The following is a 16,913-nucleotide window of genomic DNA, read 5'->3' as shown; positions in this document are numbered from 1 at the left end:
GCTCTGTGACCTCGGACAAGTGACTTAATCCTGATTGCTTCACATCCAGGGCCATCTCCAGTCATCAATTCATATCTGGCCACTGAACCCAGATGATTCTGGAGAAGAAAGTGAGGCTGGTGATTTAGTACTGCACCCCCCTCACTCAAATTCAGTTCACATGCTTGAAATGGCATCACTTCTCTGATGTCATGATCTTCTTTGAAAATGAAGGACAAAACATCATCAATCTCCTTTTCAGTTCATGTGCTATATATTTATTATTTGCATTTGTCTATTTTTTTGTATTTGTTTATAAGTTTTTTATGTCTTCTCATATGACTGGTTTTTATAAAAGTGCTGTGAGATCCTTAAAAAATTAAACTAATCCAGCGGCAGCTAGATGGTGCAGTGGGTAGAACACTGACCCTGGCATCAGGAGGACCTGAGTTCAAAACCAGCCCCAAACATTTAATAATTACTGTATGACCTTGGGTACCTCATTGCCTTGGGAAAAAAATAGGGTAATCTTTAATATTAGATTAAAATACTACATTAGCACATATAGAAAAGACATTTTAAAACTTTTTTATGAGAGGTTACTCTTTGAAAAATAAGTGGAGGGGTATATTTTTAAAATGATTATGATAGAAAATAAAAAATTAATAAAATAAAAAAGTTTAAAAATCTTTCATTCAGTTGTTGCTAAAATATCTATTATAGGCTCATATATTCAGAGCTGGAAGTAATCTTTGAGATCGTTTGGGTTGATTTCCTCACTTGAAAAATGAAAGTGAAACCAACAGAAGTTAAGTGATTTGCCCACAGTTATGTGTCATAAGTGACACAGCCAAAATTCATATCAGATCTCACTCCATATCCATTGTTTTCCACTGTACTAGTTTACTTTGTTTTTTCCCAACACTCTGTTTAGATTCTTACTTTCTTACTTATTTTTATATCTTGACAACTATAATGTGTGTTAGTTTATTTAATACTGAATGTTTTCCTTTAGGGTCTTTAAGTATGAAATAGTTTCCTTATTTGTCTCTCTTACATTTTTTAAAATGCAAAGGCATAATAAGTACAACTCCAACCCCTTGGTTAACTACATGAAACTTTGTTTTAAATGCTTTTTTTTCTTAAAGCATTTTTTTGAATTTTGCTCTAACTCTTTCTGTTGCTTTCCTCCATTTTATGAATTAATTCATCCTATTCATTGAATTCATGATTATAATAGTTAAATTTATTTTCCCATCCTTCAATTCTTATTACATTTTTCTTTTCTTAAAAAATAAATAAAAAAAGAAATCAACACTAGGGATTTATAGTTTATTCTTTAGAATCAATCTGATTTCAGTTTCTTTCCTTTCCTATTTACTTTCTGATAAAACCTAAATCACCATGCTTTCTCAAAACTCTGATATGTCCTTTATGGTCCTCCAGGGTTTCAGCTGTCCTCCATGATCCTTTTAATATCTGAGATGCCCTCTGCCATCCTAAGTTCTGAGATGCCTTCCATGGTTTGTCTGTGCTCAAATATGCCTTCTATGGTCTCTCTCAACTTGGAAATGCCCCTTCTGAGTCCTATAAACTTTGAGACCCTCAAGGTTCCCGATTTTCCCAAGTCTTGGACATTATTTCCCTAGTAAAATTGATTATTTTTTTGTTTAATCTCCTTCACAGGCATTTTGGTGACTTACCCATCAGTGTTATGGTTGTTACAGATCTTTCCAGTATGAAACACTCTAACCTGAAACAGAGGAAAGTGTAGATGGAGAAGTAAAAAGTTGCCAGTTTGAGACTATTTCAAATTTTTCAGGCCTCTTTGTCTTTTCTCTCTAGCTACAATTATTCCTTTCACATCACAACTTTCCCTATTGGAGGAATTTTGCAGAAGCCTCAGACTACATGCAAAGGCCAGGAGATGACACAAAAAAAGGTTCGAGGCTCAGAAATGCATAAAATGTATGCATGGTATTGTATAATATCAACATATTTTATCTTTTAATATAATAATATGTAATACATATATTGAGAATATATGCTTTTCTGGTCCCCCAAAACCCAGGAGTGCCATATTAAACTCCCAAATTAACTTATATATAAAATACATCCTTAGATGTAGTTTCTCATACAACAATTCATAATAATAATAATTCATATTTCTTTTGTGATACAAAGGGTCAAACAATTTTACATGAATCTTCCACATCACAGGAAATCAATTCAATACAAATTCAGTATATTTATATTTTCTAGGCATAAGGATTAAAAGAAAATTCAGAAGATGGATGGATGAGTTGTTTTGTATGTGTGTGTGTGTGTTTAAATTGTGTTTCTTTGTCCTCTTTTCTGTGTCTAGATTGGCTATTTCCAGCTGCCTATTATATTTCTGTCTTTATCTCTGGAATAAGGTCAGCATGACCTGCTCCCTCCATTTTCTTATTACTGAGGCTGAACCAGTGGTAAACAGAGAGAGAAAAGGGTGGAGATGAATAGGGAAATTAGGAGTTACTTAGCATCAGTTCCCACCAGGAGCTATTGATAAATCTGAAAGTGGGACCCCACAGGTTAATGAGGAAACCCCAGGGGTGAAAATTCCTCAAAATAGGAAGTAATATGAAAAAGTTTTTGGAAACAATTTATCAGAATTTGACTAAAAGCTGAACAAATTTATGTTTGTGAGCTGCTGCTCACCCCTTTCTAGTTTGGGGGGGATGGCTCTGTCTTATTCTCTGTGGAATGAGAGAGGGAGGATCTCTTAGTCAATACAGGTTCCCTCCCAAACACAATCCTGTCTCATTGGGGAAGAGACTGAACACAATTTGGTTTGAAATTAAAAAGGTGCAGGATAAGTAAGTTAGGGTTACTATGACTATCCTCATTGAGGAGGATGAGAAATAAAGAAATCCTTTGATTAAAGGAGGGAGGGGGTGGCAGCCACTAATGCCCTGTTGAATTTTTTAGGGAAAAACTTGAGTTATCTAATGGGTTAAAGGCAGAGGAGAATTAATTCTGAAAGAATTAAAGGAATTGTTGACCTTCCCCTTCTAAATAATAAGAGAAAAATCACAAAGTTTAATATCTGGTTGAATACTGTAGGTTGTGCATTGATTCTTATATTTAGAGACCTAAGAAATTATATCTCATTTATTGGGAGGGAAACTAAATATTACCTAGTTGATCCCAATGGAGAGGGATCTATTAAAGAATTGAAACAGGTACTGATTTAACTCCAATATTATCATTGGACAAACCACTTCATCTGTTTGTAACAGTATGGAATATGTAACAGCATGTAACAATGGAGTGGCATTGGGAGTCCTTACTCAGTCTTGGGGAGGACAGTGAAAGCCACTGGCCTTCTTATCAAAATGACTAGACCAGTCTCAGGAGGCTGGTCAAAGTAAGATTACGAGCAGTGGAGGCTGCTGCCATGTAAGTGGAAGAAAATAGAAAATTAATTTTTAGGGGAGTACATACCCTACAGCAAGCAAGAACTATTTTAAACCAAAGAGCTAAGAGGTGGCTAACTAAAGTGTGAAACAATCCTATTGGGAAAAAAAAATGATTTGGAATCTACTACAGATTCTGATTTAAATTATGCCTTCTGGGATTGTGTCACCCAGATTTGTGCTAAATTGAAATGGCTTCTCAAAAGTGATTGGGGTAGTTAAAAAGCTTAGTTATTAGATTGCCACTTTTGCAATTTCTGGCAATGAATTGAATGAAAATTAAAAACCCCATAATATGAACTGTTTGGCAAAAAAGCAATTGCTATGTGAATGTTAACTCTATTATTATTTATTTAATAAACTTAAGTTCTCTTTTCTGCTGGCCCTGTTAATTTAACCAACCCTGGGAAATAAACTAACTTGGAAGCAGAATTTCTAAACCTGACCTGCTACACATCTGCAAATTTCTGTCTAATATAGAAATGCTTTTTAAATGATTTAGCTTTTATATCAGAACAAATTCAAACTGGAATAGTGAAATCTTTTATTTTGTATTGAATAGCCATGAAAGAACAACTGCATCTAGAAATTCTGGTTCAAAATTAGTTTATTTCCCAGAGTGGGTTAACCCTGTCCAGACTATATTAACAGGGATCACAGAAAAGAGAACTTGGTTTGTTGTCCCTCTCTGTCCAATCATTTGTCCTAGAGTAAGCTGTAACTGGTGAAATTGTTATTTAGGATAAAAGCATTTGAGACCAAAGATAATTTTTTTTTATCAATTTATGTTTGATAAATTCCAACTTTAAAGATTTGTTCCTGTTTTTAGGATGAAAAACTAAGAGAGAGAGATCAAAGTATCTTGCTGTTTTGATCTAAAGTTGTTACCAGTCCATGGCATACATAAGAGTTACATTAGTATTTTTAAATTATTATATGTATAAGATTAAATTCCTGAAGAATCTCAATTTCTTTTGAGAATGATATGAATACAATTAACTCATAGACCATCTTATTTAGAATCTAATAAGTTTTGCATTTGTTACATTGAATTTAAGAACACTTGTGGAACTATATGCAAATTATTTGAAAGCCATCTAAAGATATTCTGTTTTAAAGGATTCTGAAACAATTGTTTGTTGATTGTGTCTCTTTAAATGTGGATAATAACTGAACATATTAATAGAGGAAATTATTTTTAATAGAATCTGTTTCTGTATGCAATATGGGATTATGATGTTCATACATCTCACATCTTTGTTGTTAGTTTTGAAGCAAAAAAAAAATCTATGCAACATGGATGAAAGAGGATGAAAAAAAATTTCTGAGATAATCTCTTGCTTATTTACAGTGTGAATTACAATTGATATTAAATCCCTGTGAGCTGAACTCATTTGAATGTATGTAAGATTGTTTGGAATTTTCTATTTAAGATTTTATAGGACTGTTGAATTGGCATTGTTCTATGTCTGACATGAGGTATGAGATTCAAAGATATTGCTGTTGGGCCAATGTTCTATGATCTTCTGTTGATCCCAGGAACACTGTGGGATTTTGAACATGGACAATGCCAGTGATGGGCTCATTGGGAAAAGCTGGAAAAGCAATTTTCAACAAGTTCTGAGATTGAACTTTCCTGATTTGGTTTTCCAAATGTGACATTTGAAAAATATCTCACCTTGCAGATTTAGTCTGGCTCAGGGAATTTGGTCTTGACCTCTGCTAGAAAAACAACATTAAATGAATAAAGGAATTTCCTTTTTTTCTTGGGTTTTTTTTTTTTTTTAGGTTTTTGCAAGGCAAATGGGGTTAAGTGGCTTGCCCAAGGCCACACAGCTAGGTGATTATTAAGTGTCTGAGACCGGATTTGAACCCAGGTACTACTGACTCCAAGGCCGTTGCTTTATCTACTACGCCACCTAGCTACCCCTTGAATTTCCCTTTTTCTTTATGATCCTGATCTTGATGGTAAATTCCTATAACCAATATTAAGATCAGGAATAGAAATTTTAAGTCATCTGATCTACAATTATCTAAATTCTAATAGCCAGGTAGGCTAATATATTTTCCTATGAGAATTTAGATCCTTTTAATGCCAAGGGGACATTTATTTAAGTGAAACAATAAGAAATTTTTGAGACATCAAGGTATGATTATTATAACAGTTTTAAGCTCTGTTTTAAGGAAAGGAATATGAGTCAACTAAGTATACCAGAAGAACACTGATCTATGGTATATTTAGAAATATTTTAAAGAGTAAAATTCATTCCCAGTTAAGGTTATTTCATTATTTTAACAATAGTAAAAGGTTAAAAATGTTTTATCTGTAAATCACTTATTGGATACTCTCTGTTCTAAATGGATTATCAAATGTAAACATTACAAGTTAAAGTTAATTTGACAATCTTTAGTGAATTCATTTTTGTAGTGGAATCTGTATGGAAGTTTATTTTGTTAAGTGAAGTAACATTTTCCAAATGGGGGGAATGATTAAGATGAATAAGATAATGTCAAAAACAAGACTAGGGTTTTAATTTCTATTTGTAACTGAATTTTCTGTGATATCAACATTATGGTAGGCAAGTTAAAATGTAAATTGTAGTTATCTGAGAAGTTTCAGAGTTTTATTTTCTAATGATGAAAATATGAGTTTTAATCTGATTAAAATCAGAGCAAAGATGTTGTTTTACAAGAATAGAAGATCTCAACAAGTAACCTGAACTAAAGAGAACCTCTGGAACAGACTCCTGAGATAGAGAAGAAAATCAGATGTCTCCAGAAGAAAGAAAGAAAAATTGGATGAAAAGATTTTTTATTGTTTATCTTCTCTATCTTGCTCTATATTTGTATAGGTTATTTAATCAAAGGGGACTGCCCTCTCTTGATCAGATTAGGCAATGAGTTAGGCTTAGGGATTTGGAGTAGAAATAATAGAGTGAGACCCAGGAGAAAATTTAGGATAGTAGTTTGAGATCTAGACAGTCCAGAGATTTCTAACTATAATACCCCAGTGGAAGAATGGAGACCCCTGAATGATTAAAATAACACTACAACCAAGGTATGGAAACATAATCCATATTAGAAAGAAAAAGGAGGGATTGAAAGAAATGAAATATTTTGTGTGTCCATAAAAAGAAGGAGACAGTTAGTTGGTGAAATAAAAAGGATGTAACTAACCCACTAACTCACATCCTGGTACAAAGTCCCAGTCAATGAGAACCTGAAGTAGGGAACTGGAGTTTTAGGAGCAGAGATAAAAGTTGCTTGGTTTGTTTGTTGTTTATCTATTTACTTATTTGGTTTTTGCAAGGCAATGGTGTTAAGTGACTTGCCCAAAATCATACAGCTAATTATTTAGTGTCTGACCCTGGATTTGAACTGAGGTCCTCCTACTCCAGAGCCTATGCGCTATCCACTGGATGCTCCCAAATTTACTTGTTTTTTTTTGCTTCTGTGTATGTCTGTCTTTGATGACCACACTCTTCCTTCAGGGATGACTTATATTTTTAAGATACTTTATTCACTCTGATGTCTTTTGTTTTTCTTTTAAAAATTTATTTCTAACAGTAAGACATGGACAGGTAGATGTAGCAGGTTAGAGGTTCAGATTAATGAAGACTTCCAAGTCGTGTTGAACCTGAGAGAGAAACTAGCTCATCTTGGCTACCGATATGGTGAAGGCCATGAAGAGAAGCTGAGGAGGAGGAGGAAAAGGAAAGAGGCAGTTACAAAGCAGATGCAGCTGGAGCTGCAGAGGAAGCACAATAAATGAGGGCCAGGGTGACTGAGGCAGACCACAGCTGCTTGAACAGTAGGATGGAAGAAGTGTTGCTTAGTGGAGATGAAGGTGGAATGGTGGCTAAGGGTGACTCTAGCTGGCAATGGAGCAGCAGGCTCCATTCAAGCATTGTTGAAGCAGAAAACCTTGGCAACACCCTTTCTCTGTACTCCCAGCTACAAACAGTTAACCTGTACTTGTCTTTATTTCTACCTACAAAAGCTATGCTCTGTAACACCTCAGGAAAAACTTGCTTTGTGCCCTTACCATCCTTGAAGTGATAGAAACTATTTCATATACTCTATCTGCCATAATACAATATTTTATGTACTCTGTATCCTGTAAACATTTCCCATACAATATGTCAAAGTTATGATGCTCCAGATGAGCATCAGTCCACTGGCTCACTGAGCTCAGATGACTGAGAATGTTGAGATAACAATGTTGCCTAAGTAATGAGCTAAGTTTCCTTGGCTATTTCTGAAATGGTTCCCTAAACCAGGCTTGCACAGAAGGCAACATTCCCAAAGCCTTCCCCAATCTTTCCCAGTTCACAATCCTTGCTTGCCTTTTCCCTTTTTAAAATTATATAAATATTTTATTTATTTTCCAATTATATCCAATCATCATCATCATCATCATCATCATCATCTTTTTTTGTGGCAACATTTTGAGTTTTATAATTTATCTCCCTCCCTTTCTTCCCTCCCCCCAAGAGAAGGCAATCTGATATAGGCTTTATATTTGCATCCATGATAAGCAAAGATCGAAATTGAATGTGTTGTGAGAAATGAATCAGAGCCAAAAGGAAGAAAGACAACATTAGAGATAGCAAAATTATGTAACACATAAGACAACTTTTAAAAATTGAAGATAATAAGTTTTGGTTTTCATTTAAACTGCACAGTTCCTTCTCTGGATATAGATGGTAATCTCCATCACAAATCCCCTAAAATTGTCCCTGATTATTGCATTGATGAAATGAACAAGTCCATCATGGTTGCTCATCGTCCATCATGGTTGTTCATCATCCATGTTGTTAGTGAGTATAATGTTCTTCTGGTTCTGCTTCTTTCACTCAGCATTAATTCACACAAGTCTTTCTAGGTTTTTCTGAAATCTTGTCCCTCATCATTTCTTACAGAATAATAGTATACCATAATGTACATATACCACAATTAGTTCAGCCATTCCCCAATTGATGGGCATTACCTCAATTTCCAACTTTGCTTTTCCCTTACAAAGTCTTTTCCTGTCCCCTGTCAAGCTAGTTCTTTCTTGGAACTCAGCCTGCTTCCAGAAGCATAATAAACTTTTATGCTCTTCTTAGCTCTAGGTCATTGAGTCTTGAATTCTTTCAACTCTGCTCTAATCTTAATTAACTTCTCACATGCTCATCATTCTTTCTAGGTCACAATTTGAAATGCAAAAAAGATGATTATCAAAAAGCAGATGAGACACATTTTCCAGACATAAAATAAAAAGAATAGAATTACAGAAACATCTATCTAGGGTGCAGTGGTTGAAGCCCTGAGCTCAGAGTCAAAAAAATCTGGACTCTGACTCTCTCTGTGTGACTTTGGGCATTTATTAAGCGCCTACTCTGTGCCAGATACTGAGGGAAATTTTAAAACTACAAGAACAGAAAAATAAACCAATCTCTCCTCTCAAGGATCTTATATTCCATCAAGGGACACAAGTGCTTTTTCATTAGGTGCTGCCCAGGTCAGGATTTTTCCTCTTGCTCCCCTCAACCTTCACTGAAAATGGCTCAAATTTCACCTTCTCTAAGAAGTCTTTCCCATCCCCTCAATGCAAACACCTTTCCTCTGAGGGAACTTCTCATTTACCACTAAATATCGTGTATCTACATGTCAATCTGACAGTGCTCTGCATAGAGTAGATGACTGATAAATAGTTCTGAGAGAAAGTCAGGAGATGGGTGTATATAAGGGACTAACCCAATGCTTGGTATATAGTAATGCTTAATAAATGCTACTTGAGTTATCTTGATGTGCATAGCATAGGTTTGTGGACAGTTCTTTGCATATAGTAAATACTTAATAAATGCTTCACCTATATCACCTAATCATCAATTTACCTATCAATTTTTCCATCTATTTATTCATCTTGCTTTCCATCTATCCATACCTCTATCAAGTCCATCAGACATACATCTTTCTATTAAACATCCATTTTCCCACCATGTTATTGATGTTCTATCCATCTATCCATCTTTTTATCTATCAATCTTTCAGATCATTCATCTATCTTTTCCTATTTCTATCCAATATATAGTTCCTTCCATTCAAATCCATTCATTTATTTATCAACTATCAATCCATCCATCCTTTCATTTATCCAAACCAAACAATCTATCAATCCACCTTCTATCATCCATCTATCTATCTAGGTACTTAATAATTATATATCTATCTCTGCCGATAAACATTACCTCTCTTTGGAGAAAAGATGGGCACCAGTGGACAGTCCTGGAACTAGAATCCTGGATCATGGGAGTTCAAATCTTAGTTCAGACATTTCCTAGCTGTTTGACCTTGAACAAGATATTTAACCCTTTTTGACTAAATTTCCTCATTTGTAAAATGAGGATAACAATTATACTAACCATTTATAACAATTTGGGTGCTCATTCTGGGATATTATAAGTCTCTTCTTCGATATTTTTCCAGGAAGAACACAAGAAAATAACGTGTGCAAATGATGTGATTTCAAGCCTACTTTCTTGGTCTTCTCTGTGGGGGGGAATATCTTAGAGATTTCTGGGAAGATTGGCCTGGGGTTTGGAGCTGGGAGTGATTAAAATGTCTGGGGGTAAGATCCTTGGTAAGGGGCAATTTTCAGGTAAGTGGAGTGGTGGTCAGAACAGCCCTGGCTGACTTTTCCAGGCAGGAAATCTTTCCTGAAGGAGAGGCCAGAGGATGATAGGGTGTCCCAAAGGGAGAGGGGGATTTGGGGTCTCTCTTCAGGAATTTCTCCCAAATCTTAAAACCCACCAAGGGGAAGGTTGCTGGCAGACATGGGCGGGGGGGGGGCAAGAAGTTATAGGAGGAAAATCAAAACAAAACAAAAAATAATTAGGGGAAGCTAGGTGGTGCAGTGGACAGAGCACTAGCCCTAGAGTCAGGCGGACCTGAGTTCAAATTGGTCTCAGACACTTAACCCCATTGCCTTGCAAAAGCAAAAATCAAAACAAAAAGAGAAGTTATAAGAGGGAAGATTTCTTATGCTCATGACTGTCTGGGAAAGATCTCATGTTTTCTCCCTGGATTGGGTGAAAGGGGTGGTGGTTTCAGCAGAGGTAGCTTGATCCTATTTGCCATCTTTTTAAGACTTTGTACTCAGAGTTCAGCTGAGGAGCACTCCATTTACCCACAGAGGTAGGGGCAGGAAACTTAAAGTGCTAAGCCTTAAAGAGATATGCATGATATGTGAAAAGGAAGAAAATATAAAATCCAGCGGTTCGGGGACACATTTATTAAAAGGAAATAATGTTTAATGAATACCTCTATTCTAGCCAGGTGGCCTAAAAATGCTGACTCTTAACTCCATTTTTAAGGTTGACCCATTTCTGAACTGGAGGTTTGGGAATCAATCTGAGGATTTTTAAAAGAAGGAAATTAATGTTGTTATATTCTGACAAAATTTGTATAGAGATTTTGAATTCTATTGAAACACCTTTAAATTAAAGGTTACTAAGAAGAAAAATACCTATATTATCAGGGATCTTTACTGATTTCTTTTGGGAAAAAGCTCTAATTTGTTTTAATATTAAGCCTAATAATAATAATAATAATAGCATTTTATTTTGGATGGAATTTTTGGAATATGAGTGCTGGATTGTCTGTACAAGATATTCTAAAGCTATTATCAAACTAAACTGTTGGGAAATTTAGTTGCATAGTTGATAGCAAACTAAATGAGGTTTCATCTAATTATTTAGTCCTTTGCCATTGCATTAACTATGGCATGAATAAGAATTGCATTGGGGTTTTTAAATTATCATATGTATGAGATTAGATTTGGGTACCATTGATGTGGGGGGCTCTGACTGAGCAAATAGCAATTTTGTGGTCCCACTGTAAGTTAACTTATTGATGAGTAAGATGTATTTATCAGTTCTGTGATATTCTTTTGTAACTACAAAGAGATTATATTTACAGTATTTGGTTATCTCTTATCAATATATTAGCTATTTAAATACTGTGATGTTAAACCCTGGAATTAACAGGTGATTGCTTTGAAAGGGAATAAGAGAAATATCAAAAATTATGACCCCTTTTGGGATAGATCTGTGAGTTCATGCATAATTTATTAATGGAAAGATTGTTTAATACAATCTAGAAATTTGTGCATTATTCTTACTGCTGTTCTGTATATTGGAATTAATAACACATGTTGGAAATTTAAAGTCACCTAAGATGGTCTAATGGTTTTAAAGAATTATGAAAATAATAGTTTGTGTGATGCAGCTGGGTGGTACAGTGGATAAAGGCCCTGGCCCTGGAGTCAGGAGGATCTGAGTTCAAATGTGGTCTCAGACACTTTCTGTGTGACCTCGGGCAAGTCACTTAACACCATTACCTTGCAAAAAAATAATTTGTATATTAAGGGTGTCTAATAGCTAAACAAGCAAGTTTATGTGTAGACATTTCTAGCTATGTATGTGAATTGGGAATATTTTGGATATATATATATATATATGTATATATATATATATATATATATATATATATATATATATATATATATACATATATATATATATATTCCAAAACTGTGGTTGTTTGCTTTGAAGTAAAAGCACCTATGTAATATACAAGAAGGATAATTTGAGATTTTTCTGTGGCAATATTTAGTTTAATTGCTATGTGAGAATTTAGGAGATGATAGGCAATCTCCTGGCTTTTTGTTATAAATTTGTTGTAAAATACAACAGGCTAGAAGGAGGGTTATCTAGCCAAGGGGAATCTGTTATACCATCTATATAGAAATAGAGTAGGTATGATTTCAGACAAAGGGATATGGGTCTGGAGATCAGAGGTCTCAAGTAAGAGGTAGGAGATGAGGCATGTAAGGCCAGTCACAGTTAAAATTCTTGGTTTTAGCAAGGATGCAGGAAGGACTCTCAGAGTTTTGGGTAGAGGATTCATTAATTGGGACCCCATTAAGACTATAATGGGAATTCAGTGAATTGGACTCACTCAGAATTCTAATTAGGTAAAACAACTATTTTAGATCATGGGACTTTTATCAATTTTCTCTTTTTATGTCAGATATCAGGATGGTCAGCAAAAAGGAAAGTTATTGGATCAACGTGTTGTTCTGGGAGCCAAGGAAGTCAAAGGACTGAATAATCGAGGTGATAGGGATATCCAGTCAAAGGGGCAGCTTTTTAGTGTGGCTTGTTGGACACTTTTGACTTGATTTCCCCAAAGTGACATTTGGATAATGTCTCTCCTGGTAGAATAATTCTGGCCTAAAACATTTGACTACCCATATGATCTCTGCCTGGATATTGACATTCAATAATTACACCTATAAAGGAGTTTTCCTTTGATGTCCTATATCTCTATAATAAAATGATAAAAAAAAATCAAAGAAATTTTAGTCAATTGGATTTAATTTCCAGCTAGGTTAAATGTGTTGCTCTGACACCTGCTGTCAGCTACATGTTATGATAGGAATTAAGTTTTCTTAATATTTATGTTAGAGGGAATATTTAGGTAAGGAGAAGAATGGAAGGGGGTGGCTAGGTGGTACAGTGGATAGACCCCCAGGAGTACCTGAGTTCAAATCCACATTCAGACACTTAATAATTACCTAGCTGTATGACCTTGGGCAAGCCACTTAACCCCACTGCCCTGCAAAAACTAAAAAAAAAAGAATGGGAAATTCTTAGGATAATTACAGGATAATTCTTAGGATAATTAATTCAAGGTCTAGTTTAAGGAAAGGGATGTGTCAGATAAGTATATATGGAAAAAGGAAAATCTGTGGTATATTTGGGAATATTTGGGGAAAGAAAAAATTCATTTTGGTTAAAGATGTTTGACTCATTGTAATTTGAGAAAAAGGTTAAGAAATGTCTATGTTGCAAGCTTAAGTTAATGTGATAATTCTCAATGGAGTTTGCTCACATGGTAAAATACTTATGGAAGTTTATTGTGTTAAAGTGAAGTATGTATGTCAATATGACAGTGAGTAAGGCAAATTGTAAATTGTAATAAGCTCCAGAATCTCATTGTCTTGTGATGAAAACATGTGTTTTGATCTGAGTAAAATGTTAAGTAGTTTCTTTACCAGAAGATAAGGTCTCAAAAGTCACCTGAGTTGGAGAGGACCTTTAGGAACAGATTCAGAAGATGCAGAAGGACACAGAATGTCTCCAGGGTGGAAGAGAAGAGAGGAGAGACACTGGACCAATTCATCTCCACCATCTTCCGCCTATATGTACATTGTTTAGTCAGGGGGTCTGTACATGTAACTTCCCCTTGATCCTGTAAGTGTGATATCCCTACTTATGTCCCTCTCCTTACAGAAAGGAGGAGGAGAGGGGTGTGTGAAGATGTTCTACATTGAGAGAAAAGGAGGGAGACTATAGGGTGGCATGATTATATCCTACCTGAGTCTGTATATTCCTTCTAGGGAGAGTCCTAGCTCTGATTTAGAGAACGGAATATTAGTAATGGTGGGAGGAGATGACAAAAGGTGACAGAAATCAATGCCCAGTCTTTTGGTGTGGCTAACTGTTGGGTTTGTGATGGTCCACAGAAGTTTTGAGAATTGGCCTTGGGTGCCAGTCCCCTTGGGTCCAGCCTAGATTCTCAGTTCCTGGTCAGAGGTGCATTGTGGCACAGGATTCTGGTCCAGAGAAGAGAAACACTAGCAGCATATGACTGAGTCAGTTCATGATGACCATTGTCTATACCAGTCTGGCCAGGATATTTCCCTGGAGAGTAGCAAATGTCTGTGGACTTATGTTCAGAAGCAGGGTACACATATTCTGGACTAGACAACTTAAAGAGATAGGTGGACTGAGACTCATGTGAGATGTAATAATGGTACCTGTATCCCTTGTCAGGATCCATTTGGTAAAGAAAATTGTAATAATCACTACATCTATCCATTTGCCAAGGGTTGGTTAGGGAGTTGTTATCTAGACTTATGGGCCTGTTACCTGGGCACAGGATGGGATTTGGGGCTATGGAACCCCAATTTATATCCTGATTAGATTCTGAGCTGTGGTGGAAACAATTACTAATTAGACAGCTAGGGCCCTGGACTTTTTGGCTAATTAAACCATGCAAACAAGAGAGAGTTATTCAACATAGAGTTATACTAGACAATCTATTGTTTGGAGAAGGAGGAGTTTGTGGTAAATTGAATCTATCAAGTTGCTACCTAAAGACAGATGACAATAGGTAAGTAGTAAAAGACATCAGAAAATTGGCATGTGCTCCCATACAAACCTGGAAAATAGGACAGGTCCAGTCTCTGATAATGAGGAAGTAAAAATCCTGATAGAAGAAAAGTCAGTAGTTATGTCAATGACAAGGATTGTGATTCAAGAAAGAAATCACTAATAAGGTATGGAACTCTTATTTAAAAAAAAAGAAAAGGGGGAATTGTGAGGAATATGGGGGTATTTGAGTTCCACAAGACTGAAGGGAGAATTGTGAGTTTACATTCAAAGACTGGGATCTTCCTGTATTATCGTCTATGGGCAGATATGTCAAGACAAAAGACAGCCTCAATCTGTTCAAAAACTAAGATTAGGACAGGTTGGTCCCTCCTAGTTCTATATTAACCTAGGCTTTTCAACCTTCTCCTTTGCATATACTCAAGGAGGTAACTATTCTAGAACAAGGCAGGGGAATGTACGGGGACCAATGCTTCATTTAGATTGTGACCCTAGTCAATGACTGACATGAAGAGGCAGGAACAAAAACCTTTCAAACTGCATAAAAGACCTACATTTCAGGGATTCCTCACTCTTCTCGCACCTTGAGAAAGGTGTGCCTTTTTGTTAAGATAGCTTAATAAAAAAACCATTTTAATCACCCTGGACTAAGTATTTATGAGCCATTTATAAACACTTAAGAGAGCAGAGAGATATAATTCTGGCCTGGTTTCCCTTCCCCACTCCCTTGTGCATTTCAATTATTAATTCATTATTTTTAAATTATTATTGTTAGTTATTTCAGTAATATTTTGACTAGTACCCCATTTGGGGTTCTCTTGGCAAATACTGGCTTGGGTTGCCATTGCTTTCTCCGGGTCATATTACAGATGAAGAAACTGAAACAAATAAGGTTAAGTGATTTTCCCAGGGTCAGTAGTTTGTATCTGAGACTCTGATTTGAACTCAAAAAGAGAAGTCTTCCTGACTCCAAGCTCAGCATTGTCTCTATTGTGCCCTCTAGTTGCCTATATTATTTTGAGGGATCTTGGAAGCCTCCTACTCCTATCCTCCAATTAGAAAGAAGAGGAAACAAGGATCTAAAGAATCAAAGTGATTTATCCATGGTCACAAAGGAAGCAAACATCAGAGATAGGATCCAAACCTTAGCTCTGGAGCTGAAGGAAAGGACTGCCTCTTCCTCTCAGCCATGCCACTAATCTTTAGGAGACAGGACTAGATAGTAATCTAAAAAATGAGAGCTTCCTGAACATTCCATGTGAGTCAGTAGTGCAATTGGAAAACTAGCCATAGCAGTTTAGTCTTAGACAATATTGATGGGTTTAGAACAGAACTGCTGTTCTAAACCCTGGTCATCCCACATCTGCCACAAGAGGGCACTATAGATTCTAAGCTGAAAGGTACTTCAAGGGACTTCAAGGAGTCTTTCATTAATAAATGAAAATCAAGCATCACTGATAACAGGTAGTGTTGCTATAGCATCTTCTATGAACCAACACTTTAAAATATCTCACTAATCCAAGATACACAGCCTCTGTGGCATCTAAACCCAGATTTTCTTGACTCTAAAGCCCATGGTACTTGGGCAACCAAGTTTCCAGACCATGCATGTGAGGGGCTTTTGAAGGATGACTTGGAGAGGCCAAAGGTTGTCTCAAGTATTTAATGGAGGGCTAAGCAGAAGAGAAATAAGCTCATGAGGCTTGACCCCAGTGGGTAGAGAATGTATAATGACAGAGAGAAGTCACTCAAAGGCAAATTCTAGTTCAGTTTAAAGATAAAACTCAACAATAGGGACAAGCCACAAAAAGAAAATCAGAAGGAAGTATAGACAAAAGGAACGTTTTCCAAGTTCACTTCACAAAGTTGCGATCCTAAGAATTCTCATTTAGATTGCCTTTACATGAATTCAAGTGTCAGTGATTAGCAGCAGAAATAAAACTAGAAATTTCTATGCCTGTTGCCAAGTACCAGAAACTATACCTGGGTCAAGCTTACCTTCACTAAAGGGGAGGGGGAATAAGATGGAAGGATGGATGGAAGGGCAAAACATTCCTCTGCCTTTCAAATGGAATTTTCCTAGAATCATTGAATGACTGTAAGATTTATGTTCTGAGATCTATTTTTCTTTAGTCCCAAAGGCCTCCGATTGTGGTCAGAACCCACTAAATTTAATACCCTGGGATAAATTCCCCACTGTCCATCCTCTTTAAGTCTCTACTTACCTTCTAGTTGGTCCTCTTTACTTCTGAAG

General features: G+C 36.0%; 1 protein-coding gene across 1 annotated transcript in view; it reads right to left on the bottom strand.

Annotated features, from left to right (window-relative positions):
- Nucleotides 1-1,239: 1,239 nt before the first annotated feature.
- The window catches only part of LOC141509272 (tumor necrosis factor receptor superfamily member 14-like), a 38,316-nt gene continuing 22,642 nt past the window's right edge, over nt 1,240-16,913 (bottom strand). The window contains exons 5-6 of the mRNA XM_074218681.1: nt 14,709-14,756; nt 1,240-1,732 (exon numbers count right to left, since the gene is read on the bottom strand). Of these exons, the coding sequence (XP_074074782.1) occupies nt 1,660-1,732; nt 14,709-14,756 (121 nt within the window). The 3' untranslated portion in view covers nt 1,240-1,659. The remainder of the gene's footprint in view (nt 1,733-14,708; nt 14,757-16,913) is intronic.

This window comes from Macrotis lagotis, chromosome 1 (assembly GCF_037893015.1).
Source record: "Macrotis lagotis isolate mMagLag1 chromosome 1, bilby.v1.9.chrom.fasta, whole genome shotgun sequence".
Lineage (NCBI taxonomy): Eukaryota > Metazoa > Chordata > Mammalia > Peramelemorphia > Peramelidae > Macrotis > Macrotis lagotis.
This window is presented reverse-complemented; position numbering and strand designations above follow the sequence as displayed.